Source organism: Corythoichthys intestinalis, chromosome 6, assembly GCF_030265065.1.
Source record: "Corythoichthys intestinalis isolate RoL2023-P3 chromosome 6, ASM3026506v1, whole genome shotgun sequence".
NCBI lineage: Eukaryota > Metazoa > Chordata > Actinopteri > Syngnathiformes > Syngnathidae > Corythoichthys > Corythoichthys intestinalis.
The window spans coordinates 20,749,826-20,777,581 of NC_080400.1; the positions used below are offsets into that span (position 1 = coordinate 20,749,826).

At 39.7% G+C, this 27,756-nt stretch overlaps 1 protein-coding gene and 1 long non-coding RNA gene across 3 annotated transcripts in view; one reads left to right on the forward strand and one right to left on the reverse strand.

Moving 5' to 3' along the window:
- si:ch211-286b4.4 (SCO-spondin) overlaps positions 1-26,030 on the forward strand; it is a 213,633-nt gene extending 187,603 nt beyond the window's left edge. Inside the window, exons 93-104 of the mRNA XM_057838220.1 lie at positions 3,106-3,266; positions 3,344-3,461; positions 3,602-3,783; positions 3,876-3,924; positions 7,170-7,316; positions 7,413-7,748; positions 12,155-12,252; positions 12,327-12,403; positions 12,487-12,560; positions 15,915-15,943; positions 16,029-16,148; positions 21,640-26,030. Coding sequence (XP_057694203.1) covers positions 3,106-3,266; positions 3,344-3,461; positions 3,602-3,783; positions 3,876-3,924; positions 7,170-7,316; positions 7,413-7,748; positions 12,155-12,252; positions 12,327-12,403; positions 12,487-12,560; positions 15,915-15,943; positions 16,029-16,148; positions 21,640-21,840 — 1,592 coding nt within the window. The 3' untranslated portion in view covers positions 21,841-26,030. The remainder of the gene's footprint in view (positions 1-3,105; positions 3,267-3,343; positions 3,462-3,601; positions 3,784-3,875; positions 3,925-7,169; positions 7,317-7,412; positions 7,749-12,154; positions 12,253-12,326; positions 12,404-12,486; positions 12,561-15,914; positions 15,944-16,028; positions 16,149-21,639) is intronic.
- LOC130917136 (uncharacterized) overlaps positions 2,491-27,756 on the reverse strand; it is a 41,553-nt gene continuing 16,287 nt past the window's right edge. The window contains exons 2-3 of one of the 2 annotated variants that reach the window (XR_009063416.1): positions 16,018-16,143; positions 2,491-8,521 (exon numbers count right to left, since the gene is read on the reverse strand). This is a non-coding gene — a long non-coding RNA (uncharacterized LOC130917136). Of the gene's footprint in view, positions 8,522-15,866; positions 16,144-27,756 lie in introns of both variants that reach the window. The other variant, XR_009063417.1, reaches the window with a different exon arrangement.

The following is a 27,756-nucleotide window of genomic DNA, read 5'->3' on the forward strand; positions in this document are numbered from 1 at the left end:
CATTTAATGTTAAACGAATTTTGTGAGGAGAAGCGGCATGGAAAATGAATGAATGAATGAAAACAATTATTTCACTATTTAATTATTTCATCGACATATGTTACAGAACATCATGAATTTATTTTATCTGTCAAACTCACCCATCAAAGTCGGTGAGTGGGACTAACATCTCAATGACTACCCAGCACATCAAGCCAAGACTGTTTTTGATGAATGATCAATGCAGAGCCAGTTAATATATTCTAACACACTAGGTGGTGCTTCCTTTACTCATATCGAACAATTGGAGGACAAATGATGAAAGTTTTGCTTATAAATTCATGAAGTGTTCAAGGACGAGCCGAGATTTGCACCAACAACCTCAATAAACTCCTGTTACGCACACTACATGTTCTTGGTCAGCATGTCCACCAGTTTCCACGTAATCAGCAAGGTCTAAAATATCCCTAACCAACCCAAGTATATCCTCCGTAGCCGCCATGTTTTAAAAGACTTCAGACGACAGCAATCGATTAGACTTAGATCAGCGTTGAGGCTGAGTTATGCTTCTGCGGCAGACCTAGGCCATCAAGGCAGACCCAATTTACGACCTTCCGCCTTAGCCTGACGTGCACCTCCACAAAATCCTGACTTGGCCTGACGTCAGCACGTGGTGACGTGTCGCAAATGGACTGTGATTGGTCCGCTCAGACTGTTGTTACCGGTTCAGCACGAGATCACCGACATTTTCAAAAATTGTTGTGCTACACGCTAAAATGGACCAAGCTGACGAGAATATTATCGAAATGGTCCGCAAGCACAACAACTTCTACAATGTCTTGTCAAGACATTGTAAAGATTGACAAATGGCAAGCAATTCATGGAAGGAGATTGCTGAAAATACAGGGCTGGAGGTCAGCGAATGCATAAAAAAATGGAATTACCTCCGAGAAAAGTATGTGTGTGTTCGGAAGCGGATGGCCACATGAAGCGGTGACCCAGCCGGCCAAAAACTGCCAGCTTTTTATCACTTTATGTTGTATTTTTGGTAGGTGCACTTTATCATTTATTGTGTACATATGTTTGCTGTGTGTCTGTGACTTATTTACATTTTAAACTTCTAGTATAAGAAGAATAAAGCACAGGTTTGTTGTCAAAAGAGTTGTTTTTACGTTTAATTTTCAACAGACAGTTCACACACTTGATACATAATCACGGATTGAGACTGCCTTAGTGCTTTTATGATAACGTGCTCGCTTCCAACGCAGTTTGGGAAGTTCCATAGCCACCAGAAATCCCCACTGGCTTGTTGTAGGACACGGCAAAGAAGTTGGACAAAACGCTGAACATCGCAGCTTGCTGCCTTCCACCTAATGCTACAATTCATAATGTGACTGCCAGTCTCTGTGCGGCTTCAACAGTCGGACATGCCACCTCCACAACGGTCTTCTGAACTGCCTGCGCCTCAAGATTTGTATGATCAACATTTGTTGCTCAATGTTGATGAGCTGAAGATCCACATCGAAGCGTTCCATCTCCGTTGCCATTGTTGTCTAACCGAAAGAAAACTCGAGGAATTCGACAAGAGTCCCCCAAAACAGCACAAACAACGCAACACCTCTCTAGTTGCTTGGCGGTGAATTACAGAACGTGTTCCCTTGGCACAGAACTATCAAATGCTCATTGACCGCAACGCAGAAGCATAACTCGGGCTTTAGTCCCGCTCACTGACTATGATGGGTTAGTTTGACAGATAAAATTAATTAATGAGGTTGTGTAACACGTGCCCATTAAATAATTTTATGTTTTTACTAGGGCTGTCAAACGATAAAATTTTTACTCGAGTTAATCACAGTTTAAAAATTAATCGTAATTAATCGCAATTCAAACCATCTGTAAAATATGCCATATTTTTCTGTAAATTATTGTTGGAATGGAAAGATAAAACATAAGACGTACGTATATATACATTCAACATACTGTACATAAGTACTGTATTTGTTTATTATAACAAATCAACAAGATGGCATTAACATTATTAACATTCTGTTAAAGCGATCCATGGATAGAAAGACTTGTAGTTCTTAAAAGATAAATGTTAGTACCAGTTATAGAAATTTTATATCAAAACCACTCTTAATGTTTTCGTTTTAATAAAGTTTGTAAAATTTTCAATCAAAAAATAAACTAGTAGCTTGCCATTGTTGATGTCAATAATTACACAATGCTCATGCTTAAACCCATAAAATCAGTCGCACCCAAGTGCCAGCAGAGGGCGACAAAAAAACACAAGTAACAAGTGGAAATGACACTGTGCTGTCATTTTGATCTGTTTGAGCGGGGCATGTGCGTTAAACGCGTCAAATATTTTAACGTGATTAATTTTAAAAATTAATTACCACCCGTTAACGCGATAATTTTGACAGCCCTAGTTTTTACATTAAATGAGATGGTATTTCAATGGATTAATGACACATTTAATGACACTTATTTATTCCCACATTATTTAATTAACAACAGATATACATTAAAGGGTATTTATATATTTCATTCTGTCCCATTTGGTCCTCCATAATAAGTCATCCTTTTGATATTGGCTGTTTTTAATTGGTTAGTTTCCTTCAAATGAAATTAGAGATTAAACCTTTTTTTTTTTTTTTTTTTTTTAGTATTATTGTCAGATGATAAATTGTAATTAAACAATGCTTAAAGCAACTCAAGAAGACACCAAAACACAGTGCCAGTTTTGTAAGATAATAGTGACTATAAGTGAAAGCTTCGAGCTTTTGCCCTGTGCTCTTTTGCATTATTCATGCAGCTTGATGGCACATTTTAGTGCCCAATGGCTACATTTAAAGTCCATAGAGCGTGACCAGGCAGCATTTAAGAGCTTTCTCCTGTTTGATTAATGATAAAAAAAAAAATGGGGAAAAAAACCACACACACAATGGCTGTTAACATATTGAACTAAGGTAGTATTTCTATCTTTCAGTTACCGTCTGTGATTTTAATTGTGGTTGTTATCATTCTTTTCATGCACCAACTTTGCTGTCTAACTTAAGACTTATTATGGAGGCAGATGAGGTGACTTTTGAGTTGTGCTTTGAGTTGAACTTTCTTTTGTAGGAATTTCGTATGCGTGTTGTGAGTTGGAGGAGTTCAACGTAAAGACATTGTACGACAAACTGGAAGATCAGAACCTGCATGTGGCCTCCCAGTTAGCGCGGCATCGTAAAGACACGCAAGAGTTTTATCGGCGCATAGGCCAACAGGTCGATGGCATCCAGGTGTGACTAAACGCTTTCATGTTTATACAAATCACTGTTTGGTCTTTTCAAATGACTTATGTTGCATTTTCTTCAAGAATGTCTTTGAGAACATGGATGGGGAAAAGCTAAGCCTCCTTAAACAACTGATTGCTTCTAAGAATGCTTTGAGCGATAAACCATACAACAATACTGTTAAAAAGTTTAATGATGAAGGTAATACAAAATTGCAATACTCCAGTCATGATACTTTGATTTGTTATTTTTCTCTCATATTTCCAAATGTTGCATCCTTTAAAAAAAAAAAAATCATGTACTTTTTGTCTTGAATTCCTTTTCAACTTTGGCATTCACAGCTAGTGAATCCACAGCATTACTGGAAGCCGTTTTCACATCCGTGGAGGCCCTTTTATGTAAGCTGAACCGAAAGTCCCAGCAGATCCAGGATCAGCCATCTCTTTTACACATCCGCAGCCAGGCTACTGATGCCAGGGAACATGAAATGCAAGCTCATCTTTGTAAAAACAATACTTATCAGGTACTTTGTCCGCCCAGTCTACACTATATTACTAACAAAAAAAACATTCATTTTATAAAAGTATTCATAATTTAACATTTCTCAATCTCTAGGTGACATCTATGGATTTGACCCAAACAGAAGCACTTACCCATCATGAAAGTAAGTATTACTGTAATTTGTCAGACATTTATTTTAATGATGTTTAATGAAGTTTGCTACTGAAAATCTGTGTTATTATTTTCATGTAATGACAAGAAGTTGCAATGAGTCGAAGACTGTTGTGACCTCGAAACCTTGCTTAGTTTAAAAAAAAAAAAATATTATTATTATTATTTTTTTTTTTAACCTTGCTCAGTTTTATATGAATATACCCAAGGTGCCATTAATTTGAAGGTTGATGTGTTTTTTCCACTTTGGCTTTTTGTGTTGTGATCATGTAATACTGCTCAATCGCCGCTCTTAGGCATCTTAATTACCTTGGAAGGATAAACAATAAAAATATTTCATAATACGTACAGTGTATCACAAAAGTGAGTACACCCTTCACATTTCTGCAGATATTGAAGTATATCTTTTCATGGGACAACACTGACAAAATGTACCATTGACACAATGAAAAGTAGTCTGTGTGCAGCAGTGTTGGGAGTAACGCCGTTATAAATAACACCGTTACGTAACGGCGTTAATTTTTTCAGTAACAGGGTAATCTAACTAATTACTTTTTCTGCCGTTACAACGCCGTTACCGACGGTCAAAAGCGGTGCGTTACTTACTCTGAATAAATTGAAGAAACTACCAGCCGTGTCGAGTCGACTCTCTGCTCTGTTGACTTGTCATTCAAGACTTTGGGTGCGTTCAGGTTCGAGAATAGCGCACGTACTTCTGACTCCAAGCTGTTTGTCCCTGCTCATTCAATTAGACAATGCTTTCCAAAGTTTGGTAACGTTTCTGTGTTTGCTACACCTGATGCTAGCCTCGTTCCCATCTCTCACTGTCAGGTCAGCCAGCAATAATTCTGCTTCCATCTTGAGGACGGCAGACGCTTTGAAGGTGACGTGAATTGTCGGGAAACGAGCCTACCTGAGGGGCCGTTTACATGGTGACTCTCTGAGAATACGAAGAATTTTAAATTTGCATTTGCATTTGCGTCCCCATTTGAACAATGTCGCAATTCCGCATGAAAACGATGTAGTATTCATGCCAAGCCTTAGGGGGCAGTGCAGATTTACCGGGCGACAGAGAATTATGCACTTTGACCCCACCAAGCTCCCTCAGCCCGGAAAAAAATATGCCCGCCCATTTTCTTTTGTTCAAAAAGGCACAAAAATTGAAACGTTCAACATATTTAGTTTAAAAATATTATTAAAACAGTAAATTAAACCTGATATTCCGCCATATTTGCTGTTTTTAATGTTTAGTAGCAGCGCTGCGCACGCCCAATGTGACGTGTACGAGTGCTGACGTTAACAGCGCGGTCTCGCGCGGCAGGAGCCTTTGATATGCATGCCGAGGAAGCCCCCCACAACCCCCCGCAATGGGATTCTTTCACTTTGGAGGCAGGATTCAGAATTTTTCGTTTTCGCCTTCCGTCTTCGCCTCCACCATATGCACGCGAGGCGATTCCGCAACTCAGTCATGCGTCTTTGTGTCGCAGAGTCGCCATGTAAACTGCCCCTGAATGCAGCCCCTCGAGAGATGCGATGGAAGTGATTGTGATTGGCTGAGGGTTAGAGTCATGTGTCGTGGTAAGCCAATCAGAGCCGGTGATTTCACAAGCAAACCGGAACAGTGCGTGCGGCAAACACACACACACGCAAAACAGATGCACAGGGTTGGGATGGCAGAGCATTCAGAAGAAAAATTGTCCTTTAAGAGGTGGAGATACTGTATAGACACTATTTCAAGTTTGTCGAAATTAAAGGAAAGAACCTGCATGTAATGTGTAATTTATGTCCCGGGGCAAAGCTTTTGTCGACATCTGTGGTAAGCAATTCAAATCTGCTGAAGCACCTAACACGTTAACTACCTGTCTGTTCTTCTCTATTCCACTGACTCGAATACTGCTCAGAAAATTTCAAATTCTTTGACGTACAACAAGTTCTTTTTAAAGTAACAGAAATAGTTACTTTCCCTGGTAACTAGTTACTTTTACTATAGAGTAATTCAGTTACTTACTTTTTGGAAGAAGTAGTGAGTAATGTAACTAATTACTTTTTTAAAGTAACGTGCCCAACACTGGTGTACAGCTTATATAATAGAGTTAATTTATTTTCCCTTCAAAATTAATATCTAAACCCCTGGGAACAAAAGTGAGTACACCGCATAGAAACCACAAGAAAGCCCGCCCGTCTCATCAGACCATAGGACATGGTTCCAGTAATCCATGTGCTTAGTTGACTTGTGTTTGCGGGCTTTCTTGTGTACCGTCTTCAGAAGAGGCTTCCTCCTGGGGTGACAGCCATACACACCAATTTGATGTAGAGTGCGCCGTATGGTCTGATCACTAACAGGCTAACCCGCCCCACCTCTTCAATCTCTGCAGCAATGCTGACAGCACTCCTGTAATGAGTCACATAACATTTTGGAGGGAAAATGACAAGCAGTACTCAATTTGGACATTTAGGGATGTACTTAGGTTCAATGCTGTGTACTCACTTTTGTTGCCAGGGGTTTAGATATTAATGGCTATATTTTGAGTTATTTTGAGGGGAAAATAAGTTACCGTAATTTCCCGAATATAAGGTGCATCCGTGTATAATGCGCACCCCAAATGTACTTGTAAAATCTAGGGAAAATTATTGTACCGTTTACAGGGCCGGCGCTAGCTATTTTGGTGCCCTAGGCATAAATGCTTTGTGGTGCTGCCCCCAGCCCCCCATCCGCCAATACAAGACAAAACATTCAGGGATTATACGGTGAAATATTATTTTGAACCATGGATAAACTTCTGCCAAATTTGAAGTGAAGTATTACCGAAACAAAATGGTGACGTCACGCACCGTAATGGTCGGCAACGGGTCACCGCATACGTTCCTTCAACACAACGTGGCCGTGTCAATTAAAAAAAATCGGTTTATATATATATGTGATATATATATATTTCTGTCTCCATCCATGTACCCGTTTATAATGCGCACCATGATTTTACAAGTTGATTTTGGGGGGGAAAAGTGCGCGTTATATTCGGGAAATTACGGTAACTCTATTTTATAAGCTGCACACAGACTACTTTTCATTGTGTCAATGTGTCATTTTGTCTGTGCTGTCCCATGAAAAGATATACTTAAATATCTGCAGAAACGCAAGGAGTGTACTCACTTCTATGATATACTATATTTATTTATTTCAAAGCCATTTTGAATGTTTGCCTCTTGCTTACAGACACATTTCATTTTTTCTCCAAGTCCATTCACAGAGCAAGGATCCTTATCTAAGTGATGTGGATTTATCCAAGCTTGTCATCATATCTCCCTTGTATAAAACCCTACAAGAGATTCACCAATCCCTTCAGAATCTTACCTCAGTTGATTGCAGTCAGCCTATTTTCGATGGTAAAACACTAAACACATCTCACTGGTAAAATGACATAAATCCAACCAACCAGTTTACATAAAAGCCAAGATAAACTATTTTCTCTCTTCTCACAGTGAGATATAATTCATCCCAAGAGAACTCTGAAGTGCAACTCATTCCAACTGCGCTGGACAGCCTCTCGCCTCAGCATTCTGCTGTATTTCTATTTGGTCGTTGGCTGGTGGAGCTGCTTGAAAAATGCCTCCTGTTCCCCTCATCCGTGCTCCTCATGCTGACCAAGTCTTTCCCACTTTCGCCACCGTGCGCTGATAACAGCTTGCTGGCGCATTGCCAGGAGGACTTTTATTTTGACGTCAGCCATCAAGTTCTTTATCTGTCTGAGGCTAAGCTAGAGCATGTTGGAAGTTTTATCGCCACCATTCTGCAATCCATGGCTCACATAGCATCAGGTGATATAAAAGATAATACTCTGCAATATAAAAAGTCTGCCAAACCTCTTTGGGAGCATTTGAACCACTGACTGCTATAATGGGAAAACAAATTTTGGTAGTTTAAATTCAATATGACTAGAGAAAAGGAAAATAAATACTGGTCTAAATAATAGTATGTTTCCAAATTTTCAATATTTTTTCTGATTCGTCAAGATAGTCATGCCAATTGAATTGGGCTTCATCTCCAGCAAAAATTTCCCAAAAAGTGAGGATCGGAAATGACTCAGAAATGTTGTGCCCTGCCGGGGGGGTCTCCGGCATTCAGTGTGGTGCCTGTCCGGGGGCGGAGGGGGGTGCCGGGGGTAGTCTGACGGGGGTTCGTCAGAGCCCCGGTGATTCTCTCGCCTTGCGGCCGGTGGTTCTGGCGAACGGGGCCCTGCCTGTGGGAGCCTGCCTCATATCTCAAGCACTCTTGACTTTGCACTGTAAATATCTTTCACCTTAGCACCGACATACTCACTCATGCCGAAAGGGGCCGTACAGTCCCAGGCCAGCTCCCTCTTGATTTTAATGCATCACACACAAAGGTTGTTGGACGGCTGGAACCAGTTGGGGTGGTTGACATCACAGTAGCCTCCTCACAACAGGCCCCGCCATTCCCGCACCTCTTTCAACGCACCACATATATCACCACATTCGGCGAGGGGCGGTGGGACGTGCGGCTGGGAAGAACTTCCATGCGGCGGTCCCACTGCACGGCATTTCCATTCGTCTGCAGGACTATCATATATCTGATGGGATTCACGCATAAATAGGTGCAATTAGACACACTCAAGTAGAAAAACTCGGTGTCAGGATTAGTGATCAGGCAGCATAGAATTGAACATACCCACACTCACAAAGGATTCACACAAATACTATTTAGTACTCTATAACTCACATGGCTGATTTGTGTACACTTCACCCCTCCCAATCGCTTATCTTTCCGACCCCCCCTCCTTTTTCTCTTTGGTCATCAGGCCCCCTACATGGTGTCAACAGGAAATACAACTACAGTGGGGCAAATGAGTATTTAGTCAACCACCAATTGTGCAAGTTCTCCTACTTGAAAAGATTAGAGAGGCCTGTAATTGTCAACATGGGTAAACCTCAACGATGAGAAACAGAATGTGGAAAAAAAAACAAAAAAAACAAAATCACATTGTTTGATGTTTAAAGAATTTCCAAATAAGAGTGAAAAATAAGTATGTGGTCACCTACAAACAAGCAAGATTTCTGGCTGTCAAAGAGGTCTATCTTCTTCTCACGAGGTCTAACGAGGCTCCACTCGTTACCTGTATTAATGGCACCTGTTCTAACTCATTATCAGTATAAAAGACACCTGTCCACATTCTCAGTCACATTCCAAACTGCACTATGGCCAAGACCAAAGAGCTGTCGAAGGACACCAGAGACAAAATTGTAGACCTGCACCAGGCTGGGAAGACTGAATCTGCAATAGGTAAAGTGCTTGGTGTAAAGAAATCAACTGTGGGAGCAATTATTAGAAAATGGAAGACACACAAGACCACTTATAATCTCCCTCGATCTGGGGCTCCATGCAAGATCTCACCCCTTGGCATCAAAATGATAACAAGAACGGTGAGCAAAAATCCCAGAACCACACGGGGGGACCTAGTGAGTGACCTACAGAGAGCTGGGACCACAGTAACAAAGGCTACTATCGGTAACACAATGCGCCGACAGGGACTCAAATCCTGCACTGCTGCAATACTGAAAGTACACGTCCAGGCCAATCTGCGGTTCGCTAGAGAGCATTTGGATGATCCAGAAGAGGACTGGGAGAGTGTGTTATGGTCAGATGAAACCAAAATAGAACTTTTTGGTAGAAACAGGAGAAAGAATACTGAATTGCATCCGAAGAACATTATACCCACTGTGAAGCATGAGGGTGGAAACATCATGCTTTTGGGCTGTTTTTCTGCAAAGGGACCAGGACGACTGATCTGTGTAAAGGAAAGAATGAATGGGGCCATGTATCGCGAGATTTTGAATGAAAATCTCCTTCCATCAGCAAGGGCATTGAAGATGAGACGTGGCTGGGTCTTTTAGAATGACAATGATCCCAAATACACAGCCAGGGCAACAAAGGAGTGGCTTCGTAAGAAGCATTTCGAGGTCCTGGAGTGGCCTAGCCAGTCCCCAGATTTCAACCCCCTAGAAAATCGGTGGAGGGAGTTGAAAGTCCGTGTTGCCCAACGACATCCCCAAAACAACACTGCTCTAGAGGAGATCTGCATGGAAGAATGGGCCAATATACCAGCAACAGTGTGTGAAAAGCTTGTGAAGAGTTACAGAAAACATTTGGCCTCCGTTATTGCCAATAAAGGGTTTCAAACAAAGTATTGAGATGAACTTTTGGTATTGACCAAATACTTATTTTCCACCATGATTTGCAAATAAAATCTTTAAAAATCAAACAATGCAATTTTCTGTGTTTTTTCCCACATTCTGTCTGTCATGGTTGAGGTTTACCCATGTTGACAATTACAGGCCTCTCTAATATTTTCAAGTGGGAGAACTGGCACAATTAGTGGTTGACTAAATACTTATTTGCCCCACTGTAGCTAACGATAGCACAGACATATACATAGTTAGCATAGGCGGTCAATGTATTTCTTGATGTTGTTTGTGCTTCTTCTGTCTCTCTCTCCTTCTCTTTTCTTCTGTCCTCCCATAACCCCTATACCCTACCTGTTCGCTGCTTTCTCCTAATAAACGAGGCACATTGAATGATCACAATGGGAGTATGTCATACTCCCATGTAGTACATTAAAACTCTTCAGACCAATCGGGCCCTCAGATTCCCATTCTCCGTGTCAAGCAGCTGAACAGGACAGGTTGAAAAGGTGAAAAGAAAAGACTCAGAAATGAGTTAGAAATTAGTAGTGCTTGAGATCTGATGCTAGCTAATCTGCGCTAGTGTATAAGTGAATATTATTTATGATCTTTCATTAAATATTTATAGATTTGTTTGATGTTTGGACTGAAATTCTAGACCAAGGGTCTGTACGGGTCCTTGAAATCTTTGAACGTGCTTGAGTTTTACTGTCGTATTTTTAAAATTCGAAAAATGCTTGAAATTTGCGTTAGTCTTTAAGAATGCTTAGAAGTGTGAGGCTATTTCTCAGAACCCTGTCTAAAAATATAAATTATAAAATGAAAGAATATACATTTTCTTCATTGTTGCAACACGCTCGTTCTGAAATTGCTTTCCCTTAATGTCCCGCGTCTCCCAAAAGTACAGTGCATTTGAGTCTGTGCGTGAGTAGTTTGGAGTTTAACAGAATGCAGTATACAAATAGAGTTGTACGTAAATGCATTTGTGGGCATTTTTGCTTTTGTTTAGTGCAATACTTGTATCGCACGACCAGTTTCTCTTTTTGTCACGTTTTTTTTTTTTAATCCGGCTGGGAGCCACTTTGCTTAGCTATGTCGCCGCTAGGACTCGGCCTACTCACCTGGCTCTCTGTTGACTACCATTGTTGCACAAGAAAAGAGGCACTTATCTTATTTTAAGGAGTAGGAGAGTGTAATAGCCCTGTAAAAAGCTTTACTAGTTAAGGCGAGAACGGCAAAGTTTTTTGTTGTTGTTGTAAACTACAGTTCCACACAAACACACTTTGAGTTATCATTTAGCTTAGCAATTGGATGAGTGAGGGCCATTTTTCGAGTGTCCTAAACTTCAAGAAAGCACATTTATCAAGGTTTCCTTGGCCGTGACTTATGTGTATCCATCCACCGAACAGCATGGTATAACTACATCAGCACCTCTCTTATACGACACGCTCAGAGTTTGCCACAAAACGCTCACTGCCGCTGGGAACGCAGAATTGGCACCTTTCAAACTACATTTCTTGAGCCTCCGGGATCGTAGAACATTTTGGAAGACATTTGCGTGAAAAAACAATAATAATTTCAAAGAAGATTTGGGATAACGTTTAAAAGGTACGTGAAAAACTGAAAAATTTGTCTTGAAAGTCCTTAAAATGTTTTTGAATTTGGACATGAAAAAGGTGAACGAAGCTTGTAGACCATACATGCACTTAACATTTTAAAATTAAGTTTTTATCTAATTTTCATGAAGTAACATTGAAAAGGGGACCGTCCAGAACAGTAACTCACTTGTGCATTGATAAAAATGCTAATAATACTCCAAATGCAAAAACCAAAATTTGAGTTAAAAACAAGTAACCAGAAGAAGAAATCATCACCAAATAAATAAACTTTTAAAAGTCCCCAAACTGTGTTGCACCCGTAAATTCTGAAATCACTCCCCTGTAAAATGTCAAAAATGAAGAATAACCGATTAGGGTTCTTGGTAGCTCCGTTTCTTATTGAGAATATTTTTTTTTTAAATTCAGGATACAGCAACAAAAGCTTCATGCAAGCTCTTCATGATGCCATCTCGGCCCTAAGTCTAGAACTATTCAGCATGTCTTTCAAACAGAGCACAGCAGAGGTACATCTGTGCTGTTTCAATGTCATGGCTGATATTCAGTATGCTGACATTTGATTGAATCTTTTTGACTACAGGGTGCACTGGGCGAGGAATTTATCAACATTAAAGTTCCCAAAGGCGTGCACTTCACTGAGCATCTATTAGCTTCAAGGTGAACTCAAAAACTCCAAAGTACAAGACAGGTTTGATTTCTATTTAGGCATGAAATAACTAAATGTGCTTTTTGCCTTTCAGATGGGAGAAATACAAGCATTCCATGTTAGAACAGCTCCTTGTAAATCTCACTCCAAGTACAAATGAGGAGACGGGTAAGGACCCAACTCCCTTTTAAGGACCGCTTAAGTGTCACAGTGGCAAAGAAAATACAGTTGTCTGTTGTTGTGGCTTTAAAGGGTTAAATTCAATTTCAGAAAAGTATGGTCATAGTTTAAAATTAATGACCTTTGTTTTTTCACCTTCCAAGTGTATTGAAGGTACATTGTCTTTTTTTGCCGATTATTGCCGCATTTTTACGCTGAAATGTCCTCATTTGAAATATTTTAGGCCAGTTCTCAAACCTTTGACATTAAGCACCACCTGAGAGTGTCATTAAAAGTACCCCCATTATTACATACATTAAAAGACTATTGTAAGCCATTGCAACCTTATGTACAGTGGAGCAAATAAGTATTTAGTCAACCAACAATTGTGCAAGTTCTCCTACTTGAAAAGATTAGAGAGGCCTGTAATTGTCAACATGTGTAAACCTCAACAATGAGAGACAGAATGTGGGAAGAAAAAAAACAGAAAATCACATTGTTTGATTTTTAAAGAATTTATTTGCAAATCATGGTGGAAAATAAGTATTTGGTCACCTGCAAACAAGCAAGATTTCTGGCTGTCAAAGAGGTCTAACTTCTTCTAACGAGGTTTAACGAGGCTCCACTCGTTACTTGTATTAATGGCACCTGTTTTAACTCCTTATCGGAATAAAAGACACCTGTCCACAACAAGCTCCACTATGGCCAAGACCAAAGAGCTGTCAAAGGACACCAGAGACAAAATTGTAGACCTGCACCAGGCTGGGAAGACTGAATCTGCAATAGGTAAAACACTTGGTGTAAAGAAATCAACTGTGGGAGTAATTATTAGAAAATGGAAGACATACAAGACCACTGATAATCCCCCTCGATCTAGGGCTCCATGCAAGATCCACGTCCAGGCCCGCCTGCGGTTCGCTAGAGAGCATTTGGATGATCCAGAAGAGGACTGGGAGAATGTGTTATGGTCAGATGAAACCAAAATAGAACTTTTTGGTAGAAACACAGGTTCTCGTGTTTGGAGGAGAAAGAATATTGAATTGCATCCGAAGAACACCATACCCACTGTGAAGCATGGGGGTGGAAACATCATCCTTTGGGTTTTTTTTTTTTTTTTTTTTTTGCAAAGGGACCAGGATGACTGATCTGTGTTAAGGAAAGAATGAATGGGGCCATGTATCGAGAGATTTTGAGTGAAAATCGCCTTCCATCAGCAAGGGCATTGAAGATGAGACGTGGATGGATCTTTCAGCATGACAATGATCCCAAACACACAGCCAGGGCAACAAAGGACTAGCTTCCTAAGAAGCATTTCAAGGTCCTGGAGTGGCCTAGCCAGTCTCCAGATCTCAACCCCATAGAAAATCTGTGGAGGGAGTTGAAAGTCCGTGTTGCCCAATGACAGCTCCAAAACATCACTGCTCTAGAGGAGATCTGCATGGAGGAAGCCTGTTTAGAGTTACAGAAAACATTTGGCCTCTGTTTTTGCCAACAAAGGGTACATACCAAAGTATTGGGATGAACTTTTGGTATTGACCAAATACTTATTTTCCACCATGATTGGCAAATAAATTCTTTAAAAATCAAACAATGTAATTTTCTGTTTTTTGGTAATGCTAATGGTTTAGGTTTACCCATGTTGACAATTACAGGCCTCTCTAATATTTTCAAGGGGAGAACTTGCACAATTAGTGGTTGACTAAATTTTTATTTGCCCCACTGTGGTTTTAAAAGTGTACCTGTTAGATTAAATACAGAAAAATACTAAACAATCTATTTAAATTTTTCAGTGAAAAGGTAATGCACAGAAGTTGATAAATATCTTTTTAATCATATCTAGATAATTTTTTTTTAAAAATTCTCATCTGGAAATGTATCGTACTTAAGTTAAAAAAAAAAACTAAACTCATCTTTACTTTCGACTCTACAACAAATGCACTGTGCTTGATTATTATGTTAAGTTTAAACATGTGTAATTTTCTACACCAGTGGTCCCCGAGCCTTTTTTTTTTTTTTTTTAATGGACCGGCAATGTGCATCAGAAAATTACTGTAAACATAAAATACACGACAGTGTTTAAAAACAAACATTAAGTGCTGGGAAAATGTAACTCACCATATGCTCAATCAACCATTTTTAACAATGGCCTCTCTTAAAACTTGACGGCAAATATCCTTGGTCACAGGCATAATGATTTCTTCTCCAATCGTGAAAGGTTTCTTTGCTTTAGCAATACAGTTTGACACGAGGTATGATGCTGTCAGTGCATTCACTTTTGTTTCCTCGTTTGCTAGCTTTTAGCCACATATTATGCAGAATGGACTTGGTTGTAGGCTCCTCTTCTGGCTCAGCAGGTGGCCTTTTCACCGTAAAAAAAGCTGTACAACGACATCTCTGTGCGCAGTACACAGCCAACAGCAGCTATCATTACTGTTTACATTGACTGAGGCTGGGCTGCTATAAGAGTGCAAACACCCCAGTAATGGCGGCCAACCAATGGAGGGCGATGTACAAAAATCTCTGCTCGTATTAGTCAAGAGGCACTGCCCGGTGGTTTGGGATCCCTACTCTTCACTAAATACCGGACTTTAGGAATCAATGGATTCAGCCATTGACTTATTATATGCTATATTTGCTGACACTGGGTTGTTTGTTATCTTCTTATGTGCTAAAACAGAATATATGATCAGAACATAATGAATGAACTGCAGCAATTAGGAGTTTCAAACAGGATGTTGATTTAGCAAAACTGTTTCCATCAGCACGAAATTGTCCTGCTGTTATTAGTCAAACAAACCAAGCGTCTCCTCCTCCGCCTCAACGCCTTTGGGTTTCAACGAGGCTCACAGCGTGTAGCAGCTTCAACTTTTCAGCTGCTTTAGTTTCAAATGGATACTTTAATTGTACCCGCCGGGAAATTGGTTTGCAGTGCAATCACAGGCCAATTTATTACAACATCCCCATCCACCAAGTGACTCACACACATGCACACGAACTCAAAGATAAGCATAACTATTTCATATTCATGCACTTCATCAGCTGGAGTCTGCTGGTGCTGTATTGGAGTATTGGGACTGGTTCCTGTGTAAACAACGCACACTTGCACTGGACCATGAAAGAATATACTGTACAACTGAGGAAACAACCCTATCAAGCTTGGATCAAAAGAAAAACAATTAATTAATGAGCCTAGTATAATATTGCTGATTGTGTTTCAATAACAAAATACTGTATTATGTATTTGATTTGTAACGCATACTCATGTCTTGTCTTTCACATTAATGAAGGTTCTGTTAGACATTGACCAACACTTACCAGTAGCGTTGAGATTTCTCACGTTGTCTCTTGCGTGTATTCTCGCAGCCCTACCAGCATATGGGACTCCAATGGAGGTACTAAACAGTGTGTGCGTGAGAGAGTGTGCAACTAAAAAGTTGTTTGTAATTTCTAAGCCTATTAAAAGTACCTCTTTCCAAGGTGTCCTTTGTGGAAGAGGAGATAGACCGAATGAATGAAGCCTTCTTGGAGCTAAGCATGCAGCTGCAGAGGAGGCCTCTTGTGAATGTGTTGGAAAAACAGGAAGAAGACCAGTCTATGGTAGGAAGCAATAATGACTCATTTGTAAAAGCATTTACTGTAATTTATGTAGCTAGAGTAGTACTATAGCCATCAAAACATGTATTGTTATAGCCATAAATAAAGCTACAATCACGTCCTGGCACAAATCCTAGAAATTATCATCAAACGATGTCTCCCTGCATCACCAACATTAGACAAGTAGGCAAAAAAAACGTCTCAATCGAGAAAATTGGCAGAATGTGGCTTGGCATTGTCTTGTTGAAAATGGCAAGGACGTCCCTACAAAAGACGTTAAAAGCGTAGGGGCATTTGTTGCTCTAAAACCTGCATGTACCTTTCGGAATTAATGATGCCTTTGCAGTTTTGCAAGTTACCCATGCCATGAGCATTATTCGATAACCCATAACTCATAAAATCAAAGATACTGGTTTTAAAACCTTGTGCTAATAATAAGGATGATTATTTTCTTCGTTGGTATGGAGCAGTACTTCTCAAATAGTGGGGCGGGCCCCCCCCAGGGGGCGCAGAGCAATGTCGGGGGTGGCGCATGTGACCTTGAGGAGTATACTTTTTTGCTGTACTAGAATAAAGTGTAATATACACATACACTCAGTGGGTGGCAGTGGTGCTATCATTTTCAGCGTGTGCGCAGTATTTTTTAACCAAACAAGAGCACACAGCAACGAGCACTTAAGATATGAACTGCTAAGACGAGGAAATATGATGAAGCGTATGTAGCATTTGGCTTTTGGCTTTGACATTTAGTACAGCGGGACACGAAGAAAGACCAGTCTGTTTACTTTGTCTAAAAATGTTCGCAGCGGACAACAGGAATTTTTTTTTTCAGCGAAAATGTGCCGGCGAAAATCTGCCGTATATTGCCAACAATCGTCCCGCTTTGTCAGTGTTACATCGGTAAATCAGCGAGGACTGTTAGCATCATATAAAGTGGCATAACAAGTTGCTCAGTGTAAAATAATCCCACACCATAGCAAAGGAGCTGATACTGCCTGCAGCAAAAAAAAAAAAAAACTGCCGCTCTTTCCAATGACACTCGTTTTTGTTCTGTTAATTAATTTTCGTTGTTTCGGTCAAATTGTTTTGGCATCTTGAGTTAATGTTGCTAACCAATTTGAATTTATTATTATTTATTGATTTTATTAAATTTTAATTTTCAGTATCACACGGTCAAAAAATGCATTGAGTGTATTTTTACACTATGGATGTTTTATTTATTTATTTTTTGTTTTTTTATTTATTTTTTTTACACTTTATTGTAAATTGATCTATATTACTTTTCCTTTAATATTAAAAAGGACACAATGTTATGCAGAGGTGTACTTATAATAATAAGAATTTAAGAATTTTATAGACAAATGATATTACAGTATATTTACAGTGGCAGCAGAGAGATGGGGAGGGGGGGGTCTTCCTGGGGGGGGGGGGCAGCTAACGGAAAATAATTGAGAAGCACTGGTATAGAGGAAACCATATCCATGATTTCTTAGATGAGCTCAGGCTCAAACTTTTTTTTTTTTGTTTTGCCACATGAGGGCTCCGATCGTGATGCGATCGTGACCGGGGTTGAGGGCAGTCGTTGGGACGATCCCAAGCCGAAAATTGCACTTCTCGGGTGGACACATGAGAACCAGAAAAGTCAGCGGGTTGCTGCGTGAGGCCTCCCAGAAAACGGCGCACAGCTCTCCATATCGCTTTGGTGTGCTCTTGCTTGGTTCAAAAATACTGTGCACACTCTGAAAAGAGAGAGCGCCACTGCCACCCACTGAATGGATGTGCAAGTACACTTTATTCTAGTACGGCAAAAAAAAGTACGTTCCCCGAGGTCACATGCGCCACTATTTGAGAAGTACTGGGCTAACAGATCGCATGCACGAACCAACGTTACTTCCTCTCGAGCGTTGATGGCAGATATAGATACAGTATATACATGATAGATAAAATAGATAAAAAATAGAAAGCATCCAATGTTTATGCTGTAGATAGAAGAAAAAACAAAAGCTTTACATGCTGAATAAGTTTTAATGTACATGTGTAGAAAATAAACTCAAACAAACTATACCCACATATACAAATATAGGACCCTAAAGCCTTCGTACATTTTGACAATAACACATTTTCTTACATAGATATTGTTGTTGTTGTATATTGTCATCATCATCGGTATCATTGACAGTTACAAGATAGCATTGTGATAAGATTAATTAACCCGAAGAAAAGACGAGGGCTGACGGGAGAAGCCTGGGCTTATTAAATCCTGTCCCCATTAAACCAAAGGTGATAATGGAGGCATTTCACATTGTGATACAAGTACAGTATTTTTTATTTTTTTTACACATGAATTATCTTCCCAAAAGTCATTGATTAGACGTGACACTTGGGTCGAGCAGTCAATCATCCGTTTGCTCATTGATTAGGTTAGAGTTTTTTTGCTAAGAGATCTTCCGTTATCCAGACGTGAAAGTCTTGGCCGGACATGGGCGTTGGCCCGATGTAGGTCACATTGTTAAGAATCTTGTCCAAGGTACTTAGTGACCAGTTAAGCAGTTCCATGACACATAAAATTGGTAAAGCTTTAATCAGAACTAGACAGCATTTGTGTATGTCAGCAGATGGATAATGTTCTGTCTTTGCGACAGAACTGATCGTTAATGACTACCATATCTTTAGTCTCTCATATTCCTCCACTTTTTGTTATGGGAACATGATGTAATGATTGTGTGTCTGAACGCCCTGATTTGAACCTTGTGCAGTTCTTTTCCATGCTAGAGGTCAGTCTCTATAGCGGCTTAGAGTAAGCTCTTTATATGTTTTTTAAAGGCTGCTAGGGTCCCCGTGTGCTAGGGTCCCCGTGTTGGTCAGTGCGGGGTCTAGAGCAGGGGTCCCCAACCTTTTTTGCACCACGGACCGGTGTGATTTGGGTCTTTTTCTGTGTTCTGTCAAATTTTGCACCCTTATAAAACTTTGCTCCCAAAGCTTTTGTGGCAGTGAAAAAAGCCCTCTTTTATATTCAGTTGGACTCTCAATGTTATTCAACGGTGCTAAAAAACTATTTACATCATAAACATGCATGTGCAACACAAAAATGGCGTAAATTAATGCTTAACGACACGGCGAAGTCGTTAAGTGAGAGCTGCGAGCAGTTGTGTGCAGTTAACATGGCAAACATAAGTTAATATTCTTTTCTTTAAAGAAAGTTTGTAGTGTGTACTTTCGAATCGCTGCATTCGCGGTCATTTTTAACTTTACGCGCATGCCAAATTTATCAGAACACCGGCAATGTGCAGCAGAAAAATACAGCAAATATAAAGTAACATTGGTTTTTAGCCCCGTCGTGTTAAGTGCAGGGAAAATACAACTCACCTGCTGAATCAATGGGAGGCCTGAGCTTGTTTCGAAGTGACGAGATGGTGCCGTGATGGGAGAGTGAGAGAAGCTAGCTTCACAAAGATACGATGTTGGAAATTGTAGCACAGTTTTTAGTGCGCTCCTAGCAATGTAAGGATATTCCGAAATGACTTTAATCCAGAACCTCGGTAGAGTTGTTGTCTCAATTGTACGTTTAAGGTCACCGTGATTTGCGATCTCTACAAGCTGATATTTCTGTTGCACAGACATGCTTGGATCACTCGGTTTATTCACATATGGGTCACGAATCCACTCCTTCGCAGTTCGTGGGTCTTTAGTGATTGGGAAGTAGCATAGATTTTGTTTTCTTCGAGGTTGTATTCTGATCTTCTGGCCCGTCAGGTTCCCTTCTCCCGATAAAAAATCTGTCCAAAGATGTCTGTTTTTCAGTCATTCTAGTGTGAAGGGCTAATTATTTCCGGGAACAAATGTGATGTGCCCGCCCTATGTCATACGTTATTATCGAGGCCAAGCGCACATAGATATACAAAACAAGATGTACTGCTAACAGTCCAATCAATGCATTTCTATGACGACCTCCTATCCTGTAGTTGTATGTCTAGAGTAGACAGGGTATTGGTGTGTTAAGCGGCACAGGCCAAGGTCAATCGGCCAGAATGCAGTCATCAATAAATTATTATTTCTGCGCGGCCCGGTACCAAATGCGCCACAGACCGGTACGGGTCCGCGGCCCGGTCGTTGAGGACCCCTGGTCTAGAGCATTCCAGAGGCGGGCCCCAATGATAGGAATCGAAAATGATTTTTAAAGTGGTTCTCACATTGCTATAGTTAAACACATTGTTCCCTCTCAAATCATAATTCGATTCCCTCGCTTGGAAGCAAATTTTTAAGTTTAAAACAAACTAAAAAGGCTAGGTAATTATAGATATTTAAAAAACCTTAAAGATTGTATGTTATAACAAAGTCTGTGACATGTGACATTCGTTTCAATTTTAAGAGCGTGAATGGTCTCTGAAGGGTTTACATGAGGTGAGGGAAGAGGAAGACAGTTAGCTATGTAAGGGAAGCACTTTTTAAATTCTTGAAATACATTAAGTTTATGTATAGGACGTAAGGGTGAAGGCATGGGTGCTGCACATTCTTATCCAGTATGTGGCGGTACACACCTTTTAGAGTTGTTTGCAAACCACCATTAATCAAAGAAGAATAATCTATGCATCTATGGTTGCATTATTTCTTTGTTGATATGAGGCCTAATTAGATAGGGTGGACTGATATTATTGAGGAATAGAAAAGGGGGGTAGGTTTTAATAAGCAAATGCTTCATCCTACTCCTTTTTGGACACAATGAATAAATTCTAATATTTATTATTATTATTATCGTCTTAAATATTGTTGCTTTTATCTCAAGTATTACAATTGGTTTGTCTTGATTTTTTTGTTTTGTTTTTGTTTGTTTATTACTTTTATTTTCTCATGTCCAAAATAAAGCATTCTCATTCTCAATAATTTATTATTTTCACTGTTGAATATATCATGTATATATCTATATCTGCCGTCAACTTTCAAAAAGAAGTGACTTCGGTTCGCGCATGTGCAGTAGCAATCCGTCATGATCTGGTAGCCCATCATGATCGGGGTAGTGACAGGCTCCAAGGTCATGGGCATTATTGGTTTTGGGCCTTGCTGCAGATATACTGAAAATGTCCAGGTTATAATCTTTTAATATTATTGGCTATAGATGATATCCATTTCTTGCGTTTTCTTTCCAAACTGATAGACGTTTATGACCCACGCAGTTGTTTACAAAGCGGTGCACCTTTTATAGGCAATCTTGGCACTCCCCTCTTTTAATGAACCTTTTCACCTTTCTAATTTGCAGTGGCAGAAAACTTCACACCAAAAGAGAGCCTTACCTTATGAAGCCTTTTCACAATTTTTTGAACATCTTATTTTTATGATGCTCTTGTATTTAATCTAATCAATATTCCACATTCCCTTGCATTGTGACTTGTTTCTTTGTTTGGCGTGCTCATTTTTCATTGTTATGAAGTGATTGAATTACATACCTAAAAATAAATCACATCGTCAGTAACACACAGTATGATGTGTCCTGTGGCAGAGGGCAGCTCCGCCAAGCCCTAGTCGTAATGGAACAATCCTGTTGGAAATGAAGAGACGCCATGTATCTCAGCGCCTCAATGAGCTCCAAATCACATTGGAGCGTATCGGGCAGCGCCGAGGCAGTGGGTCCAATGCCGGTACACACAAGTGCAACAGCAGCGATCAGCAGGTGCCAGCGGAAAGCCACTCTGGCATGTGATTCCTCCTGAGGTACTCCAGTTGGCTGCAGTTGAGGCCAGCAACCAGTTGAGACAGAGGTCTTGATAAGAGTGACCTTGAGAGTCATATTTCAGCACAACAAATGAGTGCTAATCTCCAGAGTCCAAACTTTGACACGCTACTGAACTAGCAGATGCCACAGAGTCCACACACATTACATAATAGAAAGCACAGTTTTCAAATACACACCGCAGAAAGAATTGACCACTTTCTGATCCAATATCTAACAATTGATGCACACTGACTGTTTCATTTTTCTTAGTCTTATCCCCGACAACTGACAAGAATTATGCAGTGCTTGACCTCCTTAGCATTATTTGCACCTGGCCAACCAATTGTACACGTACTGAGACAAAAATAAAACACTAATGGGCAGCATGCTGGGCTAGTGGTGAGAACACCAGAGAAAGGGTAATGGATGGAATGGAAATACTAAATTAAATAATCCTTTCATTTTCTCCCACTTTTCCGAGCTTGGGTCATAGTATACTGTACATGTAAAATGTAATGAAAAAAAAATAGTATTATGCCTGTCAAGTCATGACCATAAATGTAATTTTTCAAGTATAAAATCTTCATAATGTTAACACTACGAGCTGACGGACAATATGGCGCAAAGGCGTGGTTGTGATGTCATGTGAGTGGGGTCTATTACTTAATGAGACAATGTCGTGGCGTTAGCAGTACAATGACAGTGACATTTCATTTCAGTGCAAACTTGAGTTAAGTGATTATATTTAAAAGGAAAATTACCAGGGAGAAAAATGCATGAGAAGAAAAATCTGACGAGAAAAAAAAGTTGAAAAAAAATTGCTTTAGAAGAATAAAGTTTTAATATTAACATAAAACAAATTGTTTAATTTTGCTAGGGGAAATTACAGTATGAGACAGTGTTTGTACAAGACTCAAAAAGTAAGTATTTTTCCATTTTGAGAACAAATTGCTAAATATTTTGATAAGCGCTGGACCAAATTATTTGAATTGGCCATTTATTCAACGGACGATAGATGATTTCAGACACAAGTGTTTTGAGTTACGAGCGTGGTCACTGGACACATTTTAAAAAATCCAACTCGTTACAACACTGTATTTGAATAACCTTTAATTTCAGGTTATTAATGCTCTTGCTCAAATAGTTGATATCGACTTGTTAGAAAGGCCAATCATTTGTATACCCTAATTAAGACAATAAACTTCAACCAAATAGACATGAAATGGTGCCCTGTGCCTCTTTGTTGTTCTCTAAAGGGTGATGACCTGCATATGTTCATGTATAATTAATAATTCCTTCTACTTGTTGGAAGGAGCCCTCATTAGCGCCAATGTTATCAAAGGGAGAACAGTAGGCCTATATGTCGTTCCTCTGGTGACATATGTTCCTGTGACGGCTTCTCATAATAGAACAAAGGTGTCTGTGAGCCAAATCACAAGGTCAGACAGAGCGAGTCTTCACTAACTATCAGTAGCCACGTTTACATGCTGACTTTTATTCATACCGATTCAAATCATTCCGAATGGAAATTTCAGATCAGCTGTTTACATGTCACTTCATCTATTCCGATCCAGCGTTTACATGTGACTGCCTTTATTCCGAAAGGACGTTTGACAACTGCCGTCTGACATGCGCAGATTAATCAAAACAAAGCGTCACGTTGCAAAACATGGAGATCGATCGTCGGAGTGCTGCTGTTTTAACTTTAACCCACTTGTTGTGTTTGTGGGGTCGTATCCGCTTCTGCTGTTTTGCTCTTTTGCCTTGTAGTAGCCGGTTTTCCACCGGTTTCTAATCTGGTCAACGATCCGGTCTATTCCGGCTTCGTGTAACCTCTCGTGAACTTTTTTAAATAGTTCACTGTTCCTCGTTTTACGCCCGTCTAAGCGAGCGATTATATTCAATTCTTTTAAAGTTTGAATTAAATACAATCTTTCCGCCGGACTCCAATTAGGTGCGCTGTGCTTGGAAGCCATGTTGCAAGTGACGTTACTTACGTCACAAAGTGACGTCACCACGTCAGTACGAAGCATGTGCAGAAAGAACGCAACTAGACACCATTCCGCTTCCCTGTTTACATGATATAATTTTACTTCTAATCGGTTTGGGAAAAGTTATATTCCACCCATGTGAATCGGAATGAAATTCCATTCGGTTTGGGCCTGTTCATTCCGAATGAGGTGTTTATATGGAACACATTTATTCGGTTTGAACAAATATTCCGATTGTAATCGGAATATTTGGCTCCATGTAAACGTGGCAAGTGTTTGCTTGCTGTTCTCTGCCAGACCTACCTTGCCCTACAGCATGGGTGTACAAACCTGTCCGCAAGGGCCGCTGTGGGTCCTGGTTTTTGTTCCTACCAATCGAGCACAGACAGTTTAACCAATGAAGTTTGTGCTAAAACAAGCAGCACCTGACTGCAATCAACTGATTAGACTTCTAAGACACCAGATTGGTGAAAAGATGTCATCTTGTTTTGTAGGAATGAAATCCAGCACCCACTGCCGCCCTATGTGGAATAATTTGGACACCACTGCCCTACAGCTTTACGTGCATGGCTACCTATGGTACATTTAGAACAATACCTCAGTATGTCACTGACAGTGTTGTTAATCTTACTGTAAAAAATTAATTACAGTTACAAATTACTTCTCCCAAAAATTGAGTTAGTAACTGTGACCTCAACGTAAGAGTAATTAGTTACTCGGCAAAGTATCTGAGGTTACTTTTCATGTTCTACACTAGTGTTGTTTTCGTCAACGATGACGATAATGAAAATATTTCGTCAACGATGACAATAACGAAAATTTTTAGTCAGTGAATAATTTTTTCATGACGATGACGTCACGATGATGCGCTGAAAACGTGTTTTGGGAGATTAAAACATTACGAGATGGATGCCAGGTATCGTCTGACGACACGAGAACGAGATGAAAATTCCCCATAGTTTCCGTGATAAATTCACAATGTGTGATATTTTCTTTTTGTATGTGTAGTAAGAACGCATTCAACAGTGTTTGGTCGTGTCACTCATGTGACATGCTGCGACCCCCCCCCCCCCCCCGCCTCACACACACACGCTTACTCACCAGTATGCCCGTGCCTATTCCAGGCTTATTTTGTGAAACGTATCATATGTGTCAGGTGCTGCTTGGTAGGTTTTGCTTTCTTATCTTGGCTGGATATGCCATGTTGCTTTAGCCTTTAAAAGTCTGTGCTGAGTGATCATGACACACTAAACCAACTTGTAGTGTTAGCATAGCGTCCGCGTGAGCATTTACAGTGGTAACTCTGTGTCTTCTTAAACACTTGGAAAACATTTTGAATACAGTTCATAGCATCCAGGTGAATTTAATTGCAAATAATGTGCTGTTTTTCTGTTGAGTGTGTTATATCATCATGAAAATTGTGAAGTCCTCGTAGATGTCAAACTAAGATTACGAGGCAGACTCAGCTGCGGAGTTCAGGCAAAAAACTTTTATAGGTCAGACAAAGGTTCTTCCATTTGCATGCAGGGATGAGGAAAAGATCAAACAAAAAGCCCTCCAAATGGAGCAAAGAAACCAAGACGACTGGTATCACTGTGAAACAAGCCTGACGCGAGAGTCATGGGTTGTAAAACACTTTGCACAAAACAAAGGAGACTCAGGCAATATATACACATGAGGTAATGGGGAACAGGTGGAAACAATAGGCGATTATGTGACATGAGGAAGGGCAAGTACACAGACACGAGGTGGGTGAAGCCTTCAAAATAAAACAGGAAATGACCTGACATGACAGTAGACTACAGTTATGTGCTCATCTGTCATGTTCATTCGAAATTGTTGGAAACCTTTGTTTAAATTATTCATGGACTAAAACTTTTGATGTTTATAGACAAAAACATTTTGAGAGTTGTCGACTAAAACTAGATAAAATTTGTCTGAGTTTTCGTTGACTAAAACTAGACAAAGACAAAAACATTTTGAAATGACTAAAATATGACTAAGGCTAATAAGTATTTTCGTCCAAAAGACTAAGACAAAAATTAAAATGGCTGCCAAAAACACTGTTCTACATGTTATGACATGATCCATTCTATAACGTTTTTCACATCAAATATGTTTATATGAACTGATTGAATTGAACTGTCTTTTTGATTAAAAAAAAAAAAAAAAAAAAAAAAAAACAAAGGTCACCCTTTTTACATTCTTCTAAATTTCCCCTATATAAGAGTGTAATGGTATACAAATTTTAACTTTCAAATGCAGTGAGAAAAAAGCCTTTTTGTTTTTCCTGTTGTACTGAACCATACCAAACCCTGACCCGAGGTACGTACTGAACCGAGATGTGTGTGTACCTTCACCCCCTAATATATATAGATATATTTTTCAATATGCAGGTGAGGCTCTGAATATCTTCCCTCTTCTCTCTTGGCTCTTGTGGTTTTGATAAAAAAAAAAAAATACACAAGTTTTATGGATACAGCAATTTAAAGATTTAGGGCAAGTGACTATTTTTGGAAATAAAAAAATATATATGGCGGAAAACACTCAGTTGACTTGAAGTTCTGCTCTGAGACCCCCAATTTGGCCAAATTTCAAAATTGGCCGATATGCACATGTGATACATCATTGGATAGCTTAAAATCTCAATTTTCTGGGGGAAGAAAAATGTTGAACCGCGGAGTATTTTGAATTTTTTTTTTTTAAACAGCAAAACCCTATATGGAGGTGAGAGGACACGAGAGCAGCATTACAGACGCCATGAATTTAACAAGATATTATCGCGTACTGACCTTGTTTTGATCCAAAAACTCCATGTAGTGTGTATCACAGAGTCAAGACACAGCTGTGAATGGCCACAGCTGGATTTTTTGTGGATTTTATGGGTGAAACATGGTAATATAACAAGGGTCGCGATGCAGAAATCGCACACATCAAGGAGTGGTTGAGATTTCCTTTTTATATATTTACCCTTTTAAATGTTTTTTCCCCCCCTTTTTTCTTTGTTTAGATCGATTATTTATCATCTAACACAGGGGTTTTCAACCCAGTCCTCAAGGCACACTGTGGGTCCTGGTTTTTGTTCCAGCCGATCCAGCAGAGACAGTTGAACCAATGAGGCTTCTGCTAAAACAAGCCACACCTGACTGCAATCAACTGATTGCACTTGTAAAACACCAGATTGGGGAAAAAGTGTTGTCATCTTGTTTGGTAAGAATGAAATCCTGCACCCACAGTGTGCCTTAGTGGAATAGGTTGGGAACCCCTGATCTAACATATAAGGGAAAATGCAACTGTAACAAAAAATACATTTAATCGATGGTTATAAATAGATATCCGTGACTTTTTTTACAGACACTATTTTTTTTTTCATTGTGACGTCATTTGTTTAAAAGTTTAAAATATGCGAGTGAATAATTTTTTAAAGTCGTTTTTTTGTTTTTTAAACAAAATATTAGACATCAATTAATTATTCTAAGCTAAAATGACAGACTATTTGAATAATATATATAATTACCTTCATTTTATGGCTGGGTTGAAACAAAAGCGGTTGCGCGACGTCTGTAAACGGGGGTTTCCAGGGTAAAACGGCAAATTAAAAGTAGTTTGGGGGCATAATGCATGATGAATCTGCTATGGCAGCATTTAGACATATTCTTCTATCAAACACAACAGTTCTTTTGGCTTAACATAACATTGTAGCATCTACAAGGACAATGTCCACATGTGATGATAATGCATACTGAAGGGGAATACAGTCCATTAATTTCAATTAAATGTACCCACCTAAATGCCGTGAACTTGATGTTAAATAAAATAGTTGCCCCAGAGTTTAAGGTGATGCTCGCCATGCAAAATGCTGATGCTAGGGAGAACGCGAATGCTATGCTAAGCTCCAAGCCACATAGCATCA